Raw genomic sequence first — 20,375 nt, forward strand, 5'->3', positions numbered from 1 at the left:
CCTTAGGAGGTAAAGTTCCTGTCCCCAATCCATATTCATGTTGGTAAATGACTGCAGTTCCCTCTGGGGAATTGTTGAGAGATTTATGGTATTCATGTTGCAAGGTTCTTTTTAGTCAAGGAGCTTTGGGTATATGAACTGTCTTAAGTTTGGAAAGTGGGTAAAAGGCATAATTGCCACAATATTGGCTTCAGTTAGGTTTTTTGCTTTGCATATGTGATATTTCTCTGCCTATATATGTTAGGCAGCACCATAGTATATAGCTCATCTTATTTATAGGGCCCTTGAGAAACTGGCCATTGCCACAGATCCCTGCCTCTAATTACAATTCTGCCATTAGCACACTGTGGTAAGAACTGTACCACCTTGTTTATTAAGTGCCAATCAGCTTTGACCACTTGTGGATCCTATAATTCACATGGATATCAGAGAACCAATTTTCATTATTGCATCCTCTATCATCATTTCTGGCCTGTAAAAAATAGTCACCCAGATCTTTTCATGGATGCTGGACGTCCTTATTATTAATTAATGCATTTATCAACACCTTGGTAAAGGGAGAATGGGTGGAGGGTGTGCATGTTTAGAGGTGACTTGACTAAGTAGGTTGCACATGTAGATTTTCTCCAACATTCCTATCTTCCTGAGCTTTTGGTTTACAGAATGCCAGGTAATTTGAGCATTTCGACCCAACTGCCTGTTTTGTTTTTGTTTTTATAAAGACCATGTCTCACTTTGTTGCCCAGGCTGCTTTTTAACTCCCGGGCTCAAGCGATCTTCCTGTCTCAGCCTCCCAAAGTGCTGGGATTACAGGCAAGAGCTATCGTGCCTGGCCTTGACCCACCTGACTGTAACCACTGTAAACCGCTACTGAGTTCAGTTTTCAATGAGTGAACCTATTAAACTGTTAAAGTCATTCCCAGATACTTCAGCCATTGTATTACTTAAATGGGTAAAGCGCACCCATTACAATAAATTGGGCCTTATTGTTCCTTATGATTTGTCTTCTTGGTCTAACACCATTACATTCCACCTTAGACTGTCAAAATCTTGTAACTCTTTGCTGTACAGGCTATTTCCTCCATCCCACAGCATATCTTTCACTCTCCTCTGTCCAAGTTTTATTTTTTGGAGCCTAAGCTAATGGAGAGGTCGTGGGAGGTGGATGCTGAGGAGAACTGAAGTGACTTGTGAGGCTCTGTTCCAGGGTTTTGGTTTTGGTTTTTTTTTTTTTTTTTTTTTTAAGCCTCTAGGAAAGTTTTTTTTTTTTTTTAGACAGCGTCTTGCTCTCTTGCCCAAGCCAGAGTTCAGTGCCACGATCTCCGCTCACTGCAACCTTGCCCCCGTCCCCCGCCGCAGATTCAAGCCATTCTCCTGCCTCAGCCTCCTGAGTAGCTGGGATTACAGGCGTGCTCCACCACGCCTGGCTAATTTTTTAATTTTTAGTGGAGATGGCATTTCGCCATGTTGGCCAGGCTGTTCTCAAACTCCTGACCTCAAGAATCCGCCTGCCTCAGCCTCCCAAAGTGCTGGGTTACAGGCTTGAGCCACCGTGCCCAGTGGAAAAATTTCATTTAAATATTGTTAAGGTCCAATAATAAGGTTCAGGTGAAATTGGATACCATTAAATATAATTTCATGTCTCATCTTCCTTATTTTCACTTTCCATTGACTTCTCTTTACATGCTTTGTGTAACCATACATACATCCAGACATTATTTTTATATTTTAAGTTTTCTACTACCTTTAGAGGCAATATAATGTAGTGGGTAAGAGCAAGACTAGGGCCAAACTGCTGGGATTACAGGCTTGGGTACCTTATCTGGGTTCTGCCACTTCCTACTTAGGCTGCATGACCTATATTCCTCCCCTGTAAGGTACAAATAATGGTACCTATGCCCTAAGAGATACCTTAGGTTTAAGGTGAAGATTGAGATAAATAGGTAAAGGATTTTTAAAAATCCCAAGCATAGGGTGGGGCGCCGCTCAGGCCTGTAATCCCAGCACTTTGGGAAGCGGAGGCGAGCGGATTACTTGAGGCCGGGAGTTCGAGACCAGCCTGGCCAACATGGCGAACTCCCCTCTCTACCAAGAACACAGAAATTAGCCAGTCGTGGTGAGGCACGCCTGTAATTCCAGCTACTTGGGAGGCCGAGGCAGGAGAGTCGCTTGAACCAGGGAGGCGGAGGTTGCAGTGAACCAAGATCACGTTAATGCACCCCAGCCTGGGAGACAGACCGAGATTCCATCTCAAAATAAATAAATAATTTTAAAAATCCCTAATATGTAAGATATAATTATTATTAGATACCTACAACTAAAATAAAAACGAATAAGTTATTTGTGAAGGGCATTGCCAGTCAAAACGATCATTTATGAATTACTGGGAATGTCGGGTTTCATTTGTTTACCTGATTTTGCTCCCAGCGTCCCGAGGTAATTAACAGCATATAAATGTACTGAGTCCCTGCTATGTTCTGTCACTAAAATAAGCATGTTCACACAAACTAATTATCTTTACATCTCTACCCTTCAGCCCTGGAAACCGCGACAGTAAAGTTAATTAATATAATTCTGGGCGGGGTATGCATATGAGAGGAGTGACGTAAACCACTTTTTCCCTACTTAGAAGTTTTATCTATGATTGTTCCTGGAAACGGCAATGATTACTACACGTACTGTGGAAATGCTGTGACTCCCTTCCCTTCAGCACAACCAAAATCTAAAGGCGAATTTCAATTCTAAGCCCCGGGTTTCACAGGGTGGCCAGGATTCCGCTACTGTTCTCACCTTCTCCGCAGACAGCGATTGGCGGCCAGATGAAATCATTCAAATGAAGCGCCGCCGTCTCATTGGCCAGGGGATGTTGCTCTCCGATTGGCCCCGTGATGAGGTGGGCGGCGCCCGGAGGGCCTCATTGGTGGAGGCGGGAAGTTTAAACAGAGTCAAAACGCCATACTTGTTTGGCTCCTCTTTTGAACTTGCGAGTTTGTTGGGCTTATTTTCTGTTTTTTAGGGTGTAGGTTAGTGGAAAAGAAAAAGGGCCGAATTCACTCCCACGACCTTTACAGCCGCCCCTGAGGGGAAACGGTCAGCGTAAGTCCCGGATCCCCGCTCCGGAGCAGCCTCGTGGGAGCGGGGCAAGCAGATCCAGGGGAGTCTCGAAGCTGCCATGGCGAACCGGCGAGTGGGGCGAGGCTGCTGGGAGGTGAGCCCGACCGAGCGGAGGCCGCCTGCGGGGCTGCGGGGCCCCGCGACCGAGGAGGAGGCGTCTTCCCCGCCGGTCCTGTCTCTCAGCCACTTCTGCAGGTCTCCTTTCCTCTGCTTCGGGGACGTTCTCCTGGGAGACTCACGGACGCTGCCTCTGGCCCTAGACAACCCTAACGAGGAGGTGGCAGAAGTGAAGATCTCCCACTTCCCGGCCGCGGACCTGGGCTTCAGCGTGTCGCAGCGCTGTTTCGTGTTGCAGGTAGGTCTTAGGAGGAGCGTGCCCCAAGCCAGTGCTCTGCTTCTCCGCTATCTTTCCTGCCACCCTCCTTAGGAGGGTTGACGCTTGGAAAAGAAATCAGAAAAGACCCTTAGATAATAATGTGAGTTCACTTTCACTTAATAACTGTGGGTGGGCCCTTGAGGCATACACATGCGTGTGAGTATATATATCAATATTTTATATATATATATATATTCTCTAAATGAAGGCTAGGATAGACGCTAACTTGGGCGGTGACAGCACATCAACGCGCGCGCACTTAGCATCTTTAGGAGCAAGTTGCATAGACTTCTCTGTTAAATTGACAAGCGTTTTTACTAGACTTAAGGCGTTGCGAAATGCTGTTGCAGTTCTAAATTATAGACAATGCGCTTTTTTAACACTATTTTTTAAGATTGACAGGACTACCTTGGTTGGTTAAAGCAGCTTTTTTAGAATTACTTTCTATCAGCCATCTTAATATGCATTTTAGTTTCCATTTGTACCCTTAGAGTCGAGGTAACTGGTGTTTTCTTCCGGTGAAATAATGAGCCTTTGTTTTGACAAAATGCCTACAATAAAACCAAAAAAAACCTATTCAGAGTTGTTTTCAGTATGTATGTGTACTATGTTTGCACACTTTAGTATTTTAATCCTCTTTTTCTTTGCTGTAAGTGTAATTTTAATGCCACATTAAATTTAATTTTATAAATGTTGTTTCAAGAACTCCTGTAGCTTTCTTTTACTTCATTGCATTTGCAAGAGTAATGCTCCAATCCCCTTCACCAAAGACGGGAGAATTTGTGTTTTTATTTTGACTGCTGTGACCTTTCCATTGAGTAGAACCTCCAAAAGTGTGAAAACCGTTAGCCGAGGAGATCTGAACTAGTAGGCTAATAACCACTTCATTAGGCAGAAAAAAGAGATTCTAATTCGAGATCCCTTAACTTGTGTGTCACCAATGGTTCATCTATCTACACTTCAGAACCTGCCTACCCCGCCCCTCTGTTTCATGAATCACTGCCTGCTTTCCTCTCTTTGGAAAGACAGATTTCTTTTCTATCCACATCATACCTCAACTTACTCTTTTTTGTTATAATGTGGAGCTAAATTTTGTTGGTATTTTTAGAATAAACTATTTTATAGAGTAAAAATGCACCATTCTTATTTTTTAAAATCAGTTGTTTATGATGTTATATTATTTCTCCTTTAAAACAAAAACTTGTCTGTTTCTCCTGAAAAACAAAATTTGTTTTGTCATGTCAGCATTTAAATTTGGCAGATTCTATCTACCTGCCAGGGTGTAGGGTGTAGATGTTAAAGTTCAAACTCTGGCATTAGGTTGCGTGGGTTCTGATAGGTACCTGTGTGACTTTGGCAGACTTTTCTGGATATTAGTTACTTCATCTGTAAAATGTGCATAATCGTAATACCTGCTTCCTAGGGATGTTAGCATTAAATGAGTTTCATAGGATACCTGCACTTATGCCTGGAACAATAATAACTGTTTAAGAAATCTCAGTTTGATGATGTGGACCTTAGAGGAATTTGTGGGAAAAAAGGAATTTAGTTGATCATCTTTATATATTTCGTTTTAAATAAAGTCTTCATAATGCAGGATCATTTTGTTTGAAATAGAAGTACTCTACACATCTAAAAATTAGAAATGTACAATTAAATCTTTTGAAACCACTCAAACAAAATGATTTAGAGACTTTCTGTTCAATTGCTTTAATACAGTTAAAATTTTATATTTTATTTTGTTGTGAACTGTGTTATTTTTAGTGGCTTTTTTTCTTATAATTAAGTGAGCAGATACGGTAGGAAAAATATATTTGATTTATTAAATGTTTACTGTATAGAGTGTTGGTTAACAATTATTAAGCCCTACTATATTGTAAGTTGTATGTAAGGTGTTTTGGTTATTATGTAATTACTATTGTAATTATATAATGTATTGTTTTGATTATAGCCTAAAGAGAAAATTGTTATTTCTGTTAACTGGACACCATTCAAAGAAGGCCGAGTAAGAGAGATTATGACGTTTCTTGTAAATGATGTTCTGAAACACCAAGCTATATTACTAGGAAACGCAGAAAAGCAGAAAAAGAAAAAGGTAATGTTTTAACCATTCTATGATTAAGAAAATGTTTAATAATAAGTAAAACTTATTTTGATAACAGGCTTGAAGTAATATTGCTTATTTAAAGGTAATATTCAATAGCTACAAACTTAATTGGTGTATTTTCCTTATTTTTGCAGAGGAGTCTTTGGGATACCATTAAAAAGAAGAAAATTTCAGCCTCTACAAGTCACAACAGAAGGGTTTCAAATATTCAAAATGTTAATAAAACATTTAGTGTTTCCCAAAAAGTTGACAGAGTTAGGAGCCCACTACAAGCTTGTGAAAACTTGGCTATGAATGAAGGCGGTCCCCCAACAGAAAACAATTCTTTAACACTTGAAGAAAATAAAATACCCATATCACCTATTAGCCCTGCTTTCAATGAATGCCATGGTGCAACTTGCTTGCCGCTTTCTGTACGTCGATCTACTACCTACTCATCTCTTCATGCATCAGAAAATAGGGAACTATTAAATGTAGATAGTGCCAACGTTTCAAAAGTTTCTTTTAATGAGAAAGCTGTAACTGAAACTTCCTTTAATTCCATAAATGTTAATGATCAAAGTGGAGAGAATAGTAAACTTATTCTTACCCCCAACTATTCTTCAACTTTGAACATTACACAAAGCCAAATAAATTTTCTAAGTCCAGATTCTTTTGTAAATAATAGTCATGGAGCTAATAATGAACTAGAATTAGTAACATGTCTTTCATCAGATATGTTTATGACAGATAATTCGAAGCCTGTGCATTTACAATCAACAACTGCACATGAAATTTATCAGAAAATTTTAAGTCCAGATTCTTTCATAAAAGATAATTATGGACTAAATCAGGATCTAGAATCAGAGTCAGTTAATCCTATTTTATCCCCAAATCAATTTTTAAAAGATAACATGGCATATATGTGTACATCTCAGCAAACATGTAAAGTACCATTATCAAATGGAAATTCTCAAGTCCCACAATCTCCTCAAGACTGGAGCAAAAGTGAAGTTTTGCCATGTATTCCTGAATGTCAGGGTTCAAAATCTCCCAAAGCTATTTTTGAAGAACTAGTAGAAATGAAGTCAAATTACTACAGTTTTATAAAACAAAATAATCCTAAATTTTCTGCAGTTCAGGATATTTCTAGTCATAGCCACGATAAACAACCTAAGAGACGCCCAATACTTTCTGCCACTGTTACAAAAAGGAAGCCCACCTGTACCAGAGAAAACCAAACTGAGATTAATAAACCAAAAGCAAAAAGATGTCTCAACAGTGCAGTGGGTGAACATGAAAAAGTAATAAATAATCAAAAGGAAAAAGAAGACTTTCATTCTTATCTTCCAGTTATAGATCCAGTATTAAGTAAATCTAAGAGTTATAAAAACCAAATAATGCCCTCTTTGACAACAGCTTCAGTTGCTCGGAAAAGAAAGAGTGATGGAAGCACGGAAGATGCAAATGTGAGAGTTGCAGTTACAGAACATACAGAAGAGCGAGAAATCAAAAGAATCCATTTTTCTCCCTCAGAGCCTAAAACATCATCTGTTAAGAAAACAAAAAATGTGATAACACCCATCTCAAAATGTATTAGCAACAGAGAGAAATTAAACCTGAAGAAGAAAACTGGTGAGTCTTATTTATAAAATCTGAAGTATACCTGTAAAGGGCATATTTCCTTTTGGTTTAGTAAATCTGCTATTGATAAGCCTGTATTAACTTATACTTTTTACTTGTTTGCTAGGTACATTTCCTTAGCAAATGTGAATACAGCTTATGTGACATCTTGTATCTGCCTGATAACTATTTTTCTTTGCTGTTTCTTGTAGATGCATTCTGATCAGATAAATTCTTTGATAATAAGGAACATACCTATTTTAATCTCCTACAAGAAGTACAATAAAAGATGAATTGAATTAATGGATAAGTGAATAAATGAACAAATAAGCCACTGAAGGGTCGACACTCACACCTACTGTTTGTTTGAGGCAGCCACCTGGTGGAGCCTCTTGTCTAGAATTAGAATTGTACATATTGGGTATCTGATTTATGAGCCTATGTGAGAGGCAAGTAAGTCACCACGAGTGGCTCTTTCTACCTCTGACAAATTTAAAGGAACAGAGAAGGCAATTTTTCTAGATATATTTTTTTGACTAATAAGGTACCTACTATGTGATGTGCATTATTGTAGGCACTCTGTACACAGGGAGGAAAGGTATAATTTCTGTTCTCAAGTTGTGTTCACTCCTGTGATTATGCTATGCTAAGGGAATTATGGAAGCACAAAAGCAGAGGGTTTGTGTGTAAATTGCAAAGAAGTGTGAGATGTTTCCAAGAAAGACTTCCTAAAGAAGAAAGTGGTTCCAGGGAGAGGGACTAATTTCTGTAAGGTTTCAGATTGAGGAATTTCTCCTTAGAAATTTACTTTTTAAATGTTCCAATTTAGTCATGTGCCTTATTTTCACAATTGATATAGGTTTGAGATTCCTTTAAAACAAGGGTAAGCAAACTGTTCCTCTATTGGTCCAGATAGTAAACATTTTAGGCTTTGCAGGCCACATAGATCTGCATTGCAATTACTCAACTCTGCTCCCCTTGTGGGAAAACAACCATAGACAATGTGCAAATCAAGGAGTATGGCTGTGTTTCAGTAAATTTTTATTCATAAACACTGAAATTTGAGTTTTATGTAAGTTTTCTGTTTTATGAAATGTTATTCTTTTGATTTTTTTTTTAACTCTTTACAAATGTAAAAGCTGTATTTAGCTCTTGGAACGTATAAAAACTGTCAGGAAGATTTTGCATGGGGGATAGATGTAGTTTGCTGACCCCTGCTCTTATCTCTTTCCTTATATTTAGTAGCAGTATATGCTATTGTGAAACCTGTTTTTGAAAGAGTGAACTGCTATTCCAATAGGTTATTTGCTACTGTGATTTGTATTGTATTTTCTTTGGTAGCCACCTGGCATTATATCAACCATCTTGTTTTTACATATTTGAGAATCAGCCTGTTATTCTCTATCACTTTTCTAATAAGTTAGTATTAAGGGTTGTTGCTTCCACTATTAAAATACTCTCCTCTGATTTGTCTCCATTGACTCTTTTAATTTGTCTCACCATATGCACCTTGGGTCATTGTAATAACTGCTTTGTAATTTTCTGTTTCTAATCTTAACCCTGTTCATTCCATTGTCCATACTGTTTTCTTAAATATAAATGAGGGTTTTTACTTCTTTGATTAAAATTCTTCACTGGCACAGTAGGCGCTTCAAAGTGATTAAGTGGAGATTCTGTAACTATACTGCCTTTGTTCAAATCTTGGCTACTTACTAGCTTATGTGACCTTAGACCATGTGACTTATTTGCTGAAAGCCTCAGTATCCTAATTATATACATTGTGGTAATAATAGTACACTTCTCATAAATTTTTTCTCATAATTGTGTGAGAAAAAGATTATGATAGTGCCTGGAACAAAGTATTTAACTATTAGCTGCCACTATTATTTTGAACATTGTTGAACTCCTCCCTACCTCTTCTAACCTCTTGTATGTCATTTCCTACGTGTACTCTTTGCTTCATCCTTATTGCAGTTCTGGCAACAGGCCACATTCCTCATGTCTAATTTTAATTTCTTAAGTTAACTCAAGTAGATTCCCGTCTGGGAAGGCTCTTCTACCATTTTTAAACTTATTTTTTTTTTTTTTTTTTTTTACCAGACTGAGTACTACTTCAGGACTGGGACCATATTTTTCAATTCTGCATATTCTCAGCACCTCGCAAAGAGTCTGGAATATACAGACACAATAAGTTGTGGTTGAATCTAGACTTTAGCCTCTATAAACACAAAATAAATTGTGGTTTATGGTCTGTAACTTCTGGATGTTGGTTTGATAAATCACCGAATTCATAGCATTAGTGCCTGGAGTACAGTGGTTATTAAGTATTTGCTAAATGAATATGATTGTGAAGACCCCAAACTTTAACTTTCAAATCACTGACCTATTTAGGGAATTTATATTTTAATGCTCCTAATTTTGTTTTCTAATTTATTTTAGATTTATTAATATTTAAAACTCCAATTTCTAAAACAAACAAAAGGACAAAACCCATTATCGCTGTGGCGCAGTCCAATTTGACCTTCATAAAACCTTTAAAAACAGGCAAGTATTTATTGTACTTAAACTCTCTGAAAACATGACATTGAATGAAACATTAATTGCATTTCACATGGAAATACATTGATTTTTGTTGTCGAATAAAAGCCTGGAAGAATTATTAAAGTGTGTATTAAAATGACAGGATATTCTATCAACTTTCTGTTTGATAAAAGAAATAAAGACCAAATGTTCAATAGATCAGTAGAGTCACTAATCTATTGTATATTTCAAAATAGCTAGAAGAGAATAACTGATGTTTCTAGCATAAAGAAAAGACAGATATTTGGACTGAGGGTGCCCGCCACCACTCCCGGCTAATTTTTTGTATTTTTGGTGGAGACGGGGTTTCACCGTGCTGGCCGGGATGGTCACGATCTCCTGACCTCGTGATTCGCCCCCCTCGGCCTCCCAGGCGAGAGCCATCGCGCCCTGTCAAAAACATGGGTTGTTATCCGATGCCGTGGTAGGGAGTATGTATGAAGTGAAAGTTGGAAAAGGGATGGTCAGAGACCGTCACTACCCTTGGGGAGTTTTCCAAGTGGAAAATGAAAATCACTGTGACTTCGTTAAGTTCCTAGATGTGCTTCTTTGTACCAATATGGAAAAATCTAAAAGAAAAAACCCACACTCAGCACTATGAATGTTATAGGTATCAAAAACTGCAGAAAATGGGCTTTACCGATGTGGGCCCAGACAACCAGCCACTTAGTTTTCAAGACATCTTTGAAGCCAAAAGACAAGACTTCAATGATCAGTGTCAGAGGGAAGAAGAAGAGTTGAAACAGATTTATGCAGTGAGTCAAGGAGAAAGAAGCAACATTTAAAGAAGCTGAAAAAGAACTGCACGACAAGGTCGAGCATCTTAAAACGGTTCAGCAGGAGGAGATAAGGAAGCTCGAAGAAGAGAAAAAACAACTGCAATGAGAAATAATAGATTTTTATAAAATGAAGGCTGCTTCTGAAGCACTGTAGACTCAGCTGAGCACCAATACAAAGAAAGAAAAACATCGTAAGAGAAGAGTTTCTCTTAATTTTCTGTTTGAGAGTCCTATCATTCTACATCTCAACTTCCTGTGAGATTGTATTTGTAGCATTTAACTCTGAAGTTCTCATTTTAAAAATTGGCTTGCTTATTGTATATTATCCCCAACTAAAGTGTGAACTCCTAGCGGGGTGTGGTGGCTCATGCTTGTAATCCCAGCACTTCGGGAGGCAGAGGCGGGTAGACCATCTGAGGTCAGGAATTCAAGACCAGCCTGACCAGGATGATGAGGCCTTGTCCCTGCTAGGAATACAAGAGTTGGCTGGGCGTAGTGGCCGATGCCTGTGGTCCCAGCTGCTTGGGAGGCTGAGGCGGGAAAGTCACTTGGGCCCCAGAGGTGGAGGTTGCAGTAAGCCGGGGTCTCGCCATTGCACTCCAGCCTGGGTGACGAGGGAGGGACTCCATCTCAAGAAATAAAGAAAAAGGTGTGAACTCCCTGAAGACAGGTCCTGTGTCCATCTTTTCAGATTCTGTATCCTGGCACTGAGGACGTAGACTAACACGAAGATGATATTCGATCAATATTTGCCAAAATGAAAAAACAAACATGTAGCATCATGTAAAAGGAGCTGGTTAGGTGGAGAAATTTCTTTACCATAGTCCTGCTTGTGGATCCAGTAGTGATTTTTACATTTTTTATCTAAATAGAAGCGGAGGCTTTGTTGGGGACTCAAAGGCATAAAATATTATGTTACACAAATCTATTTAATAGGCCTATTTTCCTTTTTAAATTCTACTAATAATTTCTTGATAGTTTTTATTATGATAAAAGATTGGATTTTGATTAGAACTCCCATGCTTTTGTGTCACACTTAAAACGTATTAGAATAAAGAATTCAAAAGCTAGAGAAAATCCGAGTACAATGAGGAGCCATGAGTTGCATTTGAACGATAATATTATGTCTTACAGATTTGGGGTATACACTAAAGTTATCAAAGTTGTAGAAAATAAGGCCGGGTGCGGTGGCTCACGCCTGTGGCCCCAGCACTTTGGGAGGCCGAGGTGGGCGGATCACTTGCGGTCAGGAGTTTGGGACCAGCCCGCCGGCATGGTGAAACCCCTTCTCTACTGATAATGCAGAAGTTGGCCGGGCGTGGTGACATGCACCTGTAGTCCGTGCTACTCAAAAGGCTGGGTTGGGAGAGTTGCTTGTACCCAGGAGGCAGAGGTTGCAGTGAGCAGAGATTGTGCCACTGCACTCTAGCATGAGTGACAGAGCACTATGAGTCACCACACCTGGTATAAGCCACCATGCCTAGCCCACAATGACTTTAATACATGTTGTTATATCATCTTACAGATTTTATAATTTGGGGGAAGAAAAATTTTACTAAATGATCTTTTAATGGAAACTCTACAAGAACCAGAATCTTTGTTCACTTATGTATCCATTCCTAGGCCTGGAACAATGTCTGACACATACTGGCAATTATTCGTTGAATAAATGGACCCAGCAGCATAAATTAAAAACGTAGATTATTGACTTTCAAAAGATAATTAATGTCACTTACTTACTGCTTCTGAACATGTTTGTGAGTTATATTGCTGAGGGACCTTTATCTTCTCATTCTTTCATCTTAATCCAATGTTACTAAAATTGAAATCACCAATATTATTCCATATCTAAAACTAATAACTACCTTATAAAAATTATCACTCTGCGGCATTTGAGAATAGACTTTTTAGGTAATAATGGTATGATCCATAGGGTTTTTTTAGGTCACAGAAGGATTCATACTAACAGAACATTTTATTTTCTATTTTCCCAGAGCTATAAAACATGATATTATATGATACTGTAAGGCATATTTTTACTCTCTTCATAATTTTTTTCTAAAACAAATTAGTGTTTGATTCCTATATAACTTTTAATTTTATCAGTAAATATTTGTCTCTTTCATCTCCAGTTTTATGTGAAATAGAGTTTTCAGATTTATATAGCATGGAAAGTTTTAATAAGTCAGAGTTACTGATTTTTGCCAGCTATTTTCTCAATTATTTACTTGTTTTATCTTTAGTTGATTTTTTTTGTAGTGACAAGTTTTGTTTCTATTCTCATTTCCTTTTGTGTATATTCTATGTGTGTTTTGTTTTTGTTTACTATGAAAATTACATATAACATCCTAGAGTTATAACATTCTAATTTGAATTTATTTCAACTTCAATGACATATCAAAATTCTACTGCTATATAGCTCTACTTTTTTTAGGTTATTGATGCAACAAATTATATCTTTATTCATTGTATACCACCTAACAAATTTATAATTGCATTTAATGCATTTACCTTTTAAATCCTATAGAAAATAAAGCGGAGTTACAAACCAAAATTACAATAATACTGTTTTTCATTTGTTTAAGTATTTACCTTTACCAGAGAGCTTTATATGTTCATATAGCTTGCTTACTTATATAGTTACTGACTAGAGCTCATTTATTTCAACCTGAAGGACTTTAACACTTCTTGTATGGCAAATTTAGAGATAAATGGATTTTTTCAGCTTTAAAAAAAAGTCTGGAAATGTCTTAATTTCTCCCTAATTTTTTAAGGACAAGTTTTCTAGCTATTGATTTCTCAATTGACAGGTTTCTTCATTATTTTAAATATGTAATCCACTGCCTACCGGCCTTCAAGTTTTCTGCTGAGAAATCAGCTGCTAATGTTATCCAGAGCCCTTGTCTGTGAGAGTTGCTCTTCTCTCTGAGCTTTCAAGATTCTCACATTGTCTTTTTGTTGTTGTTTTTTGGGACAGAGTCCTGCTCTGTCACCCGGGCTGAGTGCAGTGGTGTGATCTCAGCTCACTGAGACCTCCGTCTCTTGGGTTTGGGTGATTCTCCCGTCTCGGCCTTCCAGGTAGCTGGGGCTACAGGGATGTGCCACCATGCCCAGCTAGTTTATTTGTGTTTTTGGTAGAGATAGGGTTTTGCCATGTTGCCCAGGCTGGTCACAAACTCCTGGCCTCAAGCAGTCTGCCCAGGACTACCATTTACCCAGTAATCTCATTACTTGGTAAAGACCCAAAGGAAAATAAAGCATTCTACCAAAAAGGCAACAACAACAAAAAAGACAGATATTTAATGTGATGGATATCCCAAGTACACTGACCTGATTTGTATAAATTCTATCAATATATTATCACATGTACCTCAAAAATATGTACATCTATTATGCGTCAATTCTAAAAAAGGTATTCTATCAGACTTTAATGCAGTTGACTTGTGGTGGTTTAGTATTTTTAAATAACCAGGAAATATTCCTTTACCTTTCCCCATTTTGCTCTGATTACATTTCATACCCAAAATGCTTTCAGCTCTTTCCTTCAAGTAGTAGAAAAGCAAATATTGTTCAGTGTTTTAATGATGATATTGCTAGTAAAAGTGGCTTTTGCTATATATTGTACAATAAGTTAAAGGAAATTTTCTTATGTAGTAACCTAATTGTATTCTTAGATATTCCCAGACACCCGATGCCATTTGCTGCAAAAAACATGTTTTATGATGAGCGCTGGAAGGAAAAGCAGGAACAGGGCTTCACTTGGTGGTTAAATTTTTTATTAACCCCTGATGACTTCACTGTAAAAACAAATATTTCTGAAGGTAAACGTTATATTAATGTTTAAATTTAATAATACTTTTAACAGATAAAATTTTTAACATACTTTGTCATTCTTTAATTATACATAGTTATTATAATTAATGGCATAATTCCCTGTTCATTAGCCTAAATGCTTGTATAGGTAAGAATTTTTACTTACATAAATTTATATATGTAGATTTTCTTTACCAAAAGTACTGAAATATACTTTTTGTTCTCTATTCTCTCTCATCAGTCAATGCAATCAGTCCTATGTGGCCTGCCCACTTTGGGTATATTGTCCCACTGTTAAATACCTTAGTTTAAGAAGTATGTTGGAAAGCTATAGGATTATGAGGAAACTATAAACACCAATTCATAGGAGGAATTTTTAAACATTTCAGTGTTTGTTCTGGAAAAGAGAAAACTTGGGAAAGGGACCAGGTAGAGATATGCCTGTCAAACATTTGAAGTGTTCTCTTGTGAAAGAGAAGGAAACTTAACTTTTGTGCAGCTCCTGCATAGAAGTTATAGGGATCAATTTTCGTTCAAAATAAGGAAAAATTCTTATAAATGTTTAAATTGTTGAACCATCATATCAGCTAACTTTTAAAGTGATGATTTTCCTATTGTTCTGGTGTTCAGACAGATACTGATTTATTTTTGTCAGAGAAGCACGTGTATAGGATTTTTTTTTTCTTTTTTTGCTTTTGCAGACAAGGTCTCACTCCCTTACTCAGTCTGGAGTGCATTGATGTGATCACAGCTCACTGCGAACTTTGCTTCCCAGGCTCAAGCTATCTTGCTCCCTCAATCTCCTGAGTAGTTGTGACTACAGGTGCACGCCACCATGCCTGGCTAGTTTTTTATTTTTAAATTTAAGAGTTCTTGCTATGTTGCCAGAGTTGGTCTTGAACTCCTGAGCTCGAGTAATTCACCTTCCTTGGCCTCCCAAAGGGCTGGGATTACAGGTGTGAGCAATTGTACCTGGCTGGATTTTCACATTAAAAGGGTCTTTGGATTAGATGCTCTCTAAGCAGTGATCTTAGAGATCACTTAAAAAAAAAAAAACAACTTCTTTCCAAAAGGAAGCAAAGCCCCATTTTTAGTTCTTTTCTTAAAAGAAAATGTGTTTTATAAAAGATTAAATTACATTCCAAAATTCAATTGATTTTTTAAAATTATATTCCTTAGAAACTTGACTTTTATCTATTTATAAAAAGGACAGGAACAGATAAACCAGTTAGGAGGTTAATTCAGTAGTCTGGATTAGAGATAATCATGTTTGAATCTGTGATAGTAGAGGCGGTGAGAAGTGGCTAGACTTGGAATACATTTCGCAGGTAGAGCTAACAGGTTGCAATAATAGACTGGCCTAAGGAGTAAGCTTGGAGAGGGTGAGGAATAGATTCTGTTTTTACCATCTGAAATTGCATTTTATTGCTGGATTTAAGAATATATAGAGATATTGTTTAACCAGAAACATTCTTTCTTTTGTTTTCACCCAGTAAATGCTGCTACTCTTCTTTTGGGAGTAGAGAATCAACATAAAATAAGTGTTCCTAGAGCACCAACAAAAGAGGAAATGTCTCTCAGAGCTTATACTGCTCGGTGTAGGTTAAACAGACTACGTCGTGCAGCGTGTCGTTTGTTTACTTCTGAAAAAATGGTTAAAGCTATTAAAAAGCTTGAAATTGAAATTGAAGCTAGGCGGTTAATTGTTCGAAGAGATAGACACCTATGGAAAGATGTGGGTAAGAAGCTTGCAGAAATCTTGACATTAATTCTTTAAAAACATTCAAGAGGTTTTGTGTTTTTTTTCCCCCAGCTTTATTGACATATAATTGACAAGTGAAAATGGCATATATTTAAGGTATACAACATGATGTTGATATATGTATATATTATTAAGTGATTATAACAATCAAGCCAATTAATATACCTACTCACATAGTTACCTTCTTGTGTGTATGTGTGGTGAAAACATTTAAGAAGTACTCTCAGCAAATTTCAAGTATACAAGTCACTGTTATTAACTATAGTCATCATAGTATACATTAGATCTCCAGAATTTATTCATCCTGCGTAACTGAAACTTTACAGTTCTTTGACAGCATCACCCCAGTCCCTCTACCCCATTCTCTGGCAACCGCCATTCTCTGTGCTTCTATGAGTTCAACTTTTGTAGATTTCACATGTAAATGAGATCATACAGTATTTGTTTTTCTATGCTTAGGCTATTTCACTTTGCATAATATCTTCCAGATTGATCCATGTTATCATAAGTGACAGGATTTCTTTCATTTTTAAGGCTGAATAGTACTTCATTATATATAAATATATATATTTATCATATATATTTATGTTTACATATACATACACACACATACACATACCCCACGTTTTCTTTATCCACTTATTCACTGATGGACACTTAGATTGATTCCATATCTTGGATATTGTGGATAATGCTGCAATGAACATAAGAATGCAGGTTATCTCTTCCAGATACTGATGTCCCCAAGAGATTTTGTATTTCAAAGCTAGGTATACATGCTTTAGCTTTGCTGCCAAAAATCCAACATACTTGAATATGATCACGTATATTTAAGAGTAGAAGTGTATTTTATTTAAATTAACTTATTTCATATAAGCAATTATTTTTTTCCCACTGATATACTCTCCATGAAGTTTTATTTTTTATCTCTGTTTGATTATCGATTTGAACTTATTTGCTTTTGACATGCATTTCAGGAGAACGTCAGAAAGTCCTGAATTGGCTGTTGTCCTACAATCCTTTGTGGCTTCGAATTGGTCTAGAGGTAAGCATACATTTCAGGTTTCTAAAACAATATTTTTTTATGACACCCTTTTTGTAAAATAGACTCATTTTATTAAAATGTGGTTTTACTTATAAAAGTTTAAAGTCATTAGGTTAGCTTGATTGATCTTTTAGTATAAAATGTAAGACCCATTAATAAATGCTTATTAGGTAAATAGACTATGCCATTATATATTATTACACTGTATTGTAATACAACATTTTACTGTATAGTCTCTTTAAACATAACTTGGTGTTGGATGTAATGACAACTATAGTAAACTCGTTTTTGAAAATTTACAAATGTAAAGACAAGGCTGCTGTGAATACATTTTCTAATTTAAATTTCTTAAAACTCAGTGAGCTATGTATTATTATTTCCACTTCACTAATGAAGCAGAAACTTAGGTGTTAAAGTGACTTGCCCTATGCCAATTAATTGGTCAGGAATTGAACCTATACCAATCTGATGAAATAGTACTCATAAAAATGTCATCAGGATTTGCATTCTTTACATAGTACTTGGCTTTGTAATATCTAGAATGTTGAAACCAACTGAATTAGAAAGATACTATTAATAATTGGCTGTTTAAAGACATTTTTATTAATAATATCTTCTGTGCATCTGTATTCTTTAGTCTTTTGTTAGTATGCTTTCACATTTTTTCTAGGTTTCTTACCTTCTTAATGTAGGGTCTCCCATTACTATTTCAATTTATTTCAGGTTTTGAAATAGAAGAGTCTTTGGGACCGAACAGGATCTTTGTAATAATCTGACTTCTATATACCAATAAATTGAGGTCCAGAGGGAATAAATAATAAGCTTACTGTGGTTACACAGTATTATGGTGTCATTGCTGGGATTTCTTATTTCAATTCCTGTGTCCTTTCCCTTTAAATAGTTGGCAAGTTACATATCAATTAGCTCTACTTCACATGTGAAAGAATTCTGGAACCTCAATTGAAATAGAGCCCCCCATATTTGGGACATAGCTTTTCTGTGGCAAAAATAAAATCAAGAACTTTGTATGGAACCTTGCAATGCTTTTTAAAACCTCTTTGATGTAATTTGTATCATCTCTACCCACATTCCATTAGCCAAAGCACATTATCTAGCTAAACAACAAACTAGTTAGGAATGTATTAACCTCCTGCAAGTCACAGCAAGTTTATGGCAGGTGGTGGAGATGTATAATCTTTTTACAGGTACCTTATTACTACACCCTAGGATTCTTTAAATAAATGGACATGACCTTTGAGGATTTTAAGAGAATTTCAAAGGCCAAAAAAAGTAAATAAAGATAAATTCCTCTGTTTTGGTAGATAATAATTAATACTTTTCCATGCTTTAATCTTTATATTTTGTCAATGTAGGGTTGCAGAATTTGATTTTTTTTTAGTTTTTTCTAATTGATTTAAAAATTATTAATAATAAGCATGCTAATGTTAAACTAATTTTATATTTAAATCATTGATTATAAATAGGCCTGTACTTTCCAGATTATCTTGGATGATTTGCAGATGTTTTCTACCTTGATAACTATTATAAAAATTTGAGTATTTAGGTTTCTGTTATAACTTCATGATGTACTTAGTGGGGCAGTTATAAATAAATGTGAACAACATGCCTATATTTGATAGTTCTTTAACTTAAATGAAAAAATTAAAATCGGAATGTTGCTTGTCAGATGATTAAGACTTATCTTAGCCCTGAGCTTTGTCTTTTTTCATTACGAAGTACACCATTATACACTAAGAAATACATAAATCATGTATGCATAGTTTAAAGAAGTTATTTAGCAAATAACCATGTCATTTAGAAAGTAGAACATTGCCAGTTCCTTAGGTTATGGTCTGCCATTCCTCAGTCCCATCGCTTTGTTTCTTAGAGATAGCATAATTCTGACTTTGGCTTTAATTTATTTTCAGACAATTTATGGAGAACTCATATCTTTGGAAGATAACAGTGATGTCACAGGGTTGGCTATGTTTATTCTGAATCGCTTACTTTGGAATCCCGATATAGCAGCTGAGTATAGACACCCCACTGTTCCTCATCTGTATAGAGATGGTAAATATCTCTGCCTCTCCTACATTCTCTCCACACTATATGTAAATGGTTTATTGTCATTCTTTCTGTTTCTGTTTACATTTTCCTTTCTCAAAGAAACCAATCTAAATAAGTCTCTGTTTCTAGTACTCTCCCTTCATCTACCCTCATTCCCCATCAATTCCTCCATCACCATTTATAATTCTATTTGTTGTCTCTACCCATCCTCTTCCCCCAGTAGGTTATAAGTCCTATGAGGGTCATATTTGTTGTAGTTTGGTGCTATATATCTAACACATGATGGTGCCTGCATGTAGTAGGTGTTCATTAAATATTTGTTGAGTAAGACCAACTAAATCTCTTGATGCCTCTGTGCCTGTTTCCTCATCTGTGAATTGAAAATATTAAGTGGTGCATACCTGTCCCATAGAGTTATTGGGAGGATTAAATGGATTTATACACATAAAGCACTAAAAAAGGCACATAGTGTTTTAGTTGTGCTTGCTACCCCCCACTTTTTGTTTTACTAACACATTATTATTATGATCATCATATTTTAAGATGAAATCTACTTTGCATAGATGAACTTGCTATGCTTTTTTGTACTTTCTTTAAGGTCATGAAGGAGCTTTGTCCAAGTTTACATTGAAAAAGTTATTGTTGTTGATCTGTTTTCTTGATTATGCTAAAATTTCCAAACTCATTGATCATGATCCTTGTCTCTTCTGTAAAGATGCCGAATTCAAGGTATGCTTTTCATTTTATGCTTTATATTTTATATTTCCCATTTACGACTTTTGCTTGCTTTTATGGTGTATTTTCTCTTTAGAAAAAAATTAGTTTTCCAAAGAATAATACTCAGGGGAGTAAAATAGGAATGCCTGTCTAGTGAGTCCCATCAGTAATTCTAACCATCCCTGATTTTTATTGGTTTACCTTTCACCAGCACATCATCATTACTCTTAATTTTGACTTGAAAAGGGATTAAACTATGCTTCTGAAGATTTAATTTCTGAGAAAATTTCTTTCCTAATTTTGATGTAGTATATTATCACATTAATGCTAGTTTTTATAGTGTATTATTATGAGCAACTTTTAGAAAGATCTTAAGTTGGAAATATATGAAATTTGCATTATTAATGTATAAT

At 36.3% G+C, this 20,375-nt stretch overlaps 1 protein-coding gene across 2 annotated transcripts in view; it reads left to right on the plus strand.

The window, feature by feature from the left end:
• Positions 1–2,916: 2,916 nt before the first annotated feature.
• The window catches only part of ASPM (asp (abnormal spindle) homolog, microcephaly associated (Drosophila)), a 62,445-nt gene continuing 44,986 nt past the window's right edge, over positions 2,917–20,375 (plus strand). For both annotated transcript variants that reach the window (XM_011995719.1, XM_011995728.1), the window contains exons 1-9: positions 2,917–3,469; positions 5,442–5,585; positions 5,732–7,211; positions 9,639–9,743; positions 14,233–14,379; positions 15,865–16,110; positions 17,111–17,178; positions 19,107–19,248; positions 19,844–19,974. In XM_011995719.1, coding sequence (XP_011851109.1) covers positions 3,173–3,469; positions 5,442–5,585; positions 5,732–7,211; positions 9,639–9,743; positions 14,233–14,379; positions 15,865–16,110; positions 17,111–17,178; positions 19,107–19,248; positions 19,844–19,974 — 2,760 coding nt within the window. In that variant the 5' untranslated portion in view covers positions 2,917–3,172. The remainder of the gene's footprint in view (positions 3,470–5,441; positions 5,586–5,731; positions 7,212–9,638; positions 9,744–14,232; positions 14,380–15,864; positions 16,111–17,110; positions 17,179–19,106; positions 19,249–19,843; positions 19,975–20,375) is intronic.

This window comes from Mandrillus leucophaeus, unplaced genomic scaffold (assembly GCF_000951045.1).
Source record: "Mandrillus leucophaeus isolate KB7577 unplaced genomic scaffold, Mleu.le_1.0 Scaffold1132, whole genome shotgun sequence".
Taxonomy (NCBI): domain Eukaryota; kingdom Metazoa; phylum Chordata; class Mammalia; order Primates; family Cercopithecidae; genus Mandrillus; species Mandrillus leucophaeus.